Source organism: Ictidomys tridecemlineatus, chromosome 6, assembly GCF_052094955.1.
Source record: "Ictidomys tridecemlineatus isolate mIctTri1 chromosome 6, mIctTri1.hap1, whole genome shotgun sequence".
NCBI classification, from domain to species: Eukaryota; Metazoa; Chordata; class Mammalia; order Rodentia; family Sciuridae; genus Ictidomys; species Ictidomys tridecemlineatus.
Window position 1 is genome coordinate 58,258,982 of NC_135482.1, and position 6,204 is coordinate 58,265,185.

Here is a 6,204-nt window from a genome sequence, read left to right on the forward strand (position 1 = left end):
TTCATTGATTTGTTATACCCGTCTTAGGCAGTAAGCATCTTTGCTAATTTCATGTCTGGATAACCTATTGGTGAGAGAGAAGTGTTGACTTCACTTAGAGAGAGAGTCTGTGTGATGCTGTTTGTTTGTTCTCAGCTCTGACTGGTAAGAGCTCTTTGATAAGAGTAAAGCCTAAGTGACTGGTCTTGAATATTCAGAAAGCAAGTATATCAAGAATCTTGGGGAGGTTCCTCTGATTCACCATTTCTTCATATTGTGCATGATTTTTTAAAAGAGTATATATATATATTTTAAAGTTTCCCATATGCCATTCTAAGAACTCTTAATAATAATGCAAATTTTTGATTGTCTCAGATTTTTAAAGAAAGTGGCTTTTAAGCAAAAAAAAAAAAAAAAACCCATATTTTAAAAATTACTTAAGAAGACCAGTTTAATTAAAAACATTTTACATGGTATTATACAACCAAAGATTCTCATACATTTTATTTTAATATGATTTTAAAGAAAATCAATTTTGAATTTTATATTTCTAACACAATACAGTTTTCTTATTGAAAAACACAAAGTTAAATTCAGAAAGAAATAGTTTCAAATTTCTACCCAGCTTAAGTACATAAATAATTATATATTAGCTGCTAATTATTAAACTAGATGGATCAAATTTATTTTTGACCAAAGTTTCATTATTTTCTCTTGTTATTTCAATAAATTGTATTATTTTTCTAAAGCAGTAAGTATCTTTTTAAATCCTGCTCTGAAGGCTTGCTTCACTTGCTGATTCCTTAGAGTGTAAATGAATGGATTCAACATAGGGGCGACTGAAGTGTTGAGCACAGCTATCCATTTGCATAAAGTAACTCTTTCATTTGATGATGGCTTTATGTAGATGAATATGCAGCTGCAATAAGTGATGGAGACAACAATAATATGAGAAGAGCAAGTGGAAAAGGCTTTTTTCTTTTGCTGAGCTGAAGGGAATTTGAGAATTGTCTTGATGATGTGAGCATAGGAAAGAATCACTAATAATAATGTGACAATGAGTGTTATCATAGCTATGAAAAAAGCTATCAGTTCTAGTAAATGTGTGTCTGAGCAAGAAAGTTGTAATACAGGAGAAATGTCACAAAGGAAATGATCAATAATATTTGAAGCACAGAAATCCAAGTCAAGACCCAAAATCAGAGGAGGAAAAACAACCAGGAATCCTGTTGCCCAAGAACCCAGGACAAGCTGAAGGCAAACTTTGTTGTTCATGATGGATGTATAATGCAAGGGTTTGCAGATGGCAACGTAGCGGTCATAGGACATGGTAGCCAGAAGAAAAAATTCTGTAGTCCCCAAGAATATGTAAAAAAACAACTGAGATATGCAATCATTATAAGAAATAGTCTTTTCTCTAGTTACAATGGTGATTAGGAATTTGGGGATGCAAGTAGTTGTGAATGAAATTTCCAGGAAAGAGAAATTACGGAGGAAAAAGTACATTGGAGTCTTGAGATGGGAATCCAATAGAGTGAGAACAGTGATGGTCAAGTTTCCTATTATACTCAACATGTAATTTAGAAGTAGAAATAAGAAAATCACAATCTGTAACTGTGAATTATCTGTCAATCCCAGGAGGATGAATTCTATCTGTCTTGAATGGTTCTTCATTTCTCTTTTGTGATTTTTAATCAATTTTAGAAATAAAAAAATATGACAACCAAAGAAATGAAAAGTTGTTCTCCATTTCTGTACAGTGAATTGAAATGCATTCTGCTATCATGTATAATTAATTAGAATAAATTTAAAAAATTAGAAACTACCTGAGTAGCTATATATCCAGAAGAAGATCCATGAAAGATCCATGTTCCCACTGAAGGGTCAATATTCCATAGGTGTTGAAGGCATAACCTGAAACTAGAAAACACAAACTGTTCATTTGGATTTTAAAAACATTGTAGAAGTCAACTTTCTTTTGGAAATTGATCTACAAAACACATAATAGCTGATTTTTTCACCCTTCCATTCAAACTCAGTTAACTGTAACGAATTACAAATATTTCCAGTTGATAAAATAATTTCATAAAAATATTGCTTCAAGAATCAAAATAATTTAATTAATTTGTAATTTCATCTGAAAACAATTATTCCAGTATAGTGAATTAAGATCTACAGTTAAATTCTGAACCTTTAAATTTCATATTAAAGTGACATTTCTAAGATTCTTATTGGTACCTCTCTCTTGCAACTTCTCTACGACTGATGAAAACATGGAAATTTCCCAAGGAAAAAATGTATTATTTTATATTATAAGAAAATAAATATAAGTAGAATCTAAGAAAATTAAAAGATATTAAGTACATATAACCCTAAAGGTGTGATAGGGGCTCCATGACTCTGAAATCTGCTGAGAAATATGAAGCCTATGGATAAAAGAAAATGTCCCACTTTTATTATGAAATCAATTACATAATGAACCTGGGTTCGATCCTCAGCACCACATAAAAATAAATAAAGAAAATAAAGGTTTTGCATCCAACTACAACTAAAAAAATAAATATAAAAAAATGCAATGAAGGAAAAATACAAGGGAAGTTGTAAGAAATTCTATTTGCAGCACCTTTGTTTAGTGATACACTGTTAATAAGCTAATGTTACTAAATATAGCATTAAATTTTTTTTCAGTAGCATAACTGTTCTATCTACAAATTTTCTAACTCTAAGTGAAGGATTAATTATGCTGATTTATTTTAGTATCTAAATTCAGATATAATGTTGACACATTAAATAATTTTTTTGTTATTAAAATTTTACAAGCCTGATTTCAACTCCTACAAAATTCATAGTTATTCACTGGGATGCAACTGTGATTGACTTGATTTAAAAATGAATATATTCTTTAGATAAATACTAATAATGACACTTTATGTAGTAAAATCAATATCCTAGCATTTTAAAAGTTTGTTTGTATTATTTGAAAAAAAATCAATAAAAAAGCCAAATCTTTGATACTCCTGGGGAAAGAATGAAAAAATACATCTTTTTGTAGCAAAAAGACAATTTTAGAAGTGAAAGTCGACAACAAAGTTTTAAATTTAAAATAAAATTATAAGGACATCTCCTAGCCATCTTTATGAAAATGACATTAGAAGTTGAAAGGTAGAGTAAAAGTTTTCTGAGGAAATAGCCAAGTATAATTTGGCAAACTATGAAAATAACCATAAAATAACTACAATGAAAACTAAAATTTTAAATAAAAATCTATTTTCTATCTTTGATAAATTCTAAACATTTTATTGGCCTATTAGTCAACCATAGAATATATTCTAAGAAGAAATATTTTTCATTTTATTGAAATACTTCTAATAAATACAGAAAAAAATAATGGGTGCTAGCAATGTCCAAATAACTAAGACTTAGAAAAGGGACACAAAAATCTTCTTTTGCATGGATGCAATGCAAAACTACTTGATAAAACTATCAAATGAAGAATAAATAAAACTTAGTATGTTCATTTTCAATGGAACATTGTGCTGCAAATAAAATGTTGAAAATATAGTTATATATAAAATATGTATAAGCTTTAGAATTATAATATTAAGTTCAAACACAAGATAACATACAGTTGATGCTTTATATACAATATTATCCCATATACAATACAATAGGATTGATTGATAAATAGATATGTAAAGGTAGACTCAGAGAGAGAGAATGTACTCACATGTTTGCATCTGTGTGTCAAAATACATTAAGGTTGTTGCAAAAAAAATTTCTCTGTTCTCCCCAATGATTTTTGCCAAGCAGGAATGCCTAAATACTTTCAATAGCTGTATATACCAGGAAAAACAATGATATCAAATGGCAGTTGAAAACATTTTTGGTTTAATTTTACATGAGAAGCTGTAATGTTGCCAGTACTATGAAAAATATGTTATTTCATACTAGGTAGTTTATTTTCAGCTTAAATTATATAATGATAATTCAAAAGTTAGTAATTACTTATCTTCATTTTACTGTATACATTAGTATAAAGGTCTAAAGATATAATCCTATTATATTTTATCTTGTAAAACAGATTCTTTAATTAAAACAATATTGAGCTTTTAAAGCACAGCAAGATCAAGGAAAAAAAAGGCATTAAGAATTGATTAAGTCTTAGAAGTATTTTTTTTAACAAAACTTAAAAACTTTTTCAAGCTTACTTATTTAATAATAGCAAATAGCAACTCTACAGCAAAACTGATGCTATGCTCACCACTACAATTCAGTGCTATTCTGAAATCTATAACTAATTAATATTTTAAAGAAAAATTATATACTATAAAATTCAAATACATAAATTGATTGGGACATAAAATATATTTATTCTTTAAAAACATTTATAAAATATCTAATCTGATTTGGTTCTTAGAATATGCACAATAAGAAACAAACTATTACAAAAATAAAACAGTTCAGTAATATGAATATATTTTTTAAATCCTAAAAGGGAAAACCTTTTTTAGAATAAACAATATAAATCTTATCTTTCTCAAAAAATTATCAAACTCTCATAATATGTATAAGCTCAATATTGTGGTATGTTTTTTTTTAGAAAGAGTGAGAGTGGGGAGAGAGAGAGAGAGAGAGAGAGAGAGAGAGAGAGAGAGAGAGAGAGAGAGAGAGAATTTTTTAAAAATATCTATTTTTTAGTTCTCGGCAGACACAGCATCTTTGTTATGTGGTGCTGAGGATCGAACCCGGGCCGCACGCATGACAGGCGAGCGCGCTACCACTTGAGCCACATCCCCAGCCCTTGTGGTATGGTTTTAAAGTGGAAAAATATTATGATAAATCCTGAAAATACATATAATCATAATGTAATAATAATAATAATAATAATAATAATAATAATAATAATAATAATATAATGGAGACCAGAGAGAGGAAGTTACTAGGGAAGATAATGAGGAATGATATTAATCAAATTATGCTATGTGCATGTATGAATAGAACATAATAAATACCAATATTTTGTATAATTATTATTAACCAATAAAAAAGGAAAAAAATAAAAAAAGAACACAACATATTTGAAAATAAGCAATTATTTGAATAAATTTACTCATTTGGATACTAACACATTTTGAAGTGGATATATATTCTTATAAAAGTATTCCAGTATATTTTAGATACAAAATTACAAAGTTTTATAAGAATCCTGTATTTTATAAATACCTACATATAGTATTCATAGCTACAACTTATGCAAAGTTATACAAAAGTAATAGCACTTTAAAACAAAACTATTTTGTAGGGAGGTATTATATTATAGTGCACTTGTATTTTTTAAAACATGCAGTTATTAGTATCTCTTCTATCAAAGGGAATGATAAAATACAATGTAAACTTTTTCAAGCTTACTTATTTAATAATAGCAAGTAACAACTATAAGTAAATTCAGAAACTAACTGTATAAAGCCATTTTTTCAATTTTAAAAAAATGGTACACTTCATTTTCCTCTTAACCTGAGCAAATTTTTGCAGTTGATTTGTAAAATGATATTTACAAATGAGCTTAGAACATGAACACTGAAATAGGAAAAAACCATTTTATAATATAAAATGTTTTCTTCTTTTAAATTAAAATATTCTAAGTAAATTTCTTCCCATCAAATTTTGTAAATCAGTTTCTTTGCTATTCTGAGGACTTTTTAAAAAATTATTGCTGAATATAGAATATTTTCCTTCTACATGATTTAGCTTATTACTTATATGAATTCAAGAAGCCAACTTTACGTTATTTATCATTTTCAGTGTTTAGTAACTGTTTTCTTTTTCAGTTCTTTTTACTCTGATTCTTCTCTCCTGTATTAATTTTCCAGTTTACAAGCTTGTGATGGAAATGGTGGATCATAGAGAGAGACACACACTAATCTTTGACTTTCCTCTTTGATTTCATCTCATTTGGTATTTTTCACTTTGCTACTGTGCCTGTGTTCTATATCTGGTTTTTCTGCAAAACATATTGAGCATTTCTGAAGGTTAAATGGAATATCAGAGTAATTTCAAAACCAGGAAAGAAACATTGTTCCAACAAGAGAAAATTATTCAATTAGCATTTATTAATTAACTTTCAAAAGAGTTATTTTTTCCCATTTAAAAAAATGTATTAAAATTAAATGTGTTGGGCTGGGGATGTGGCTCAAGTGTTAGCATGCTCCTCTGGCATGCGTGCGC

General features: G+C 28.2%; 1 protein-coding gene across 1 annotated transcript; it reads right to left on the reverse strand.

Moving 5' to 3' along the window:
* Positions 1 to 696: 696 nt before the first annotated feature.
* Positions 697 to 1,775, reverse strand: LOC144378341 (olfactory receptor 6C70-like). Its single transcript, XM_078052366.1, has one exon. The coding sequence runs from the start codon at positions 1,651 to 1,653 to the stop codon at positions 715 to 717; it is 939 nt and encodes a 312-aa protein (XP_077908492.1). The 5' UTR covers positions 1,654 to 1,775; the 3' UTR covers positions 697 to 714.
* Positions 1,776 to 6,204: the final 4,429 nt, after the last annotated feature.

What these genes read in the sequence shown, in the direction of transcription:
- LOC144378341 (XM_078052366.1), bottom strand. Translation starts at nt 1,653, where the DNA reads ATGAAGAACCATTCAAGACAGATAGAATTCATCCTCCTGGGATTGACA.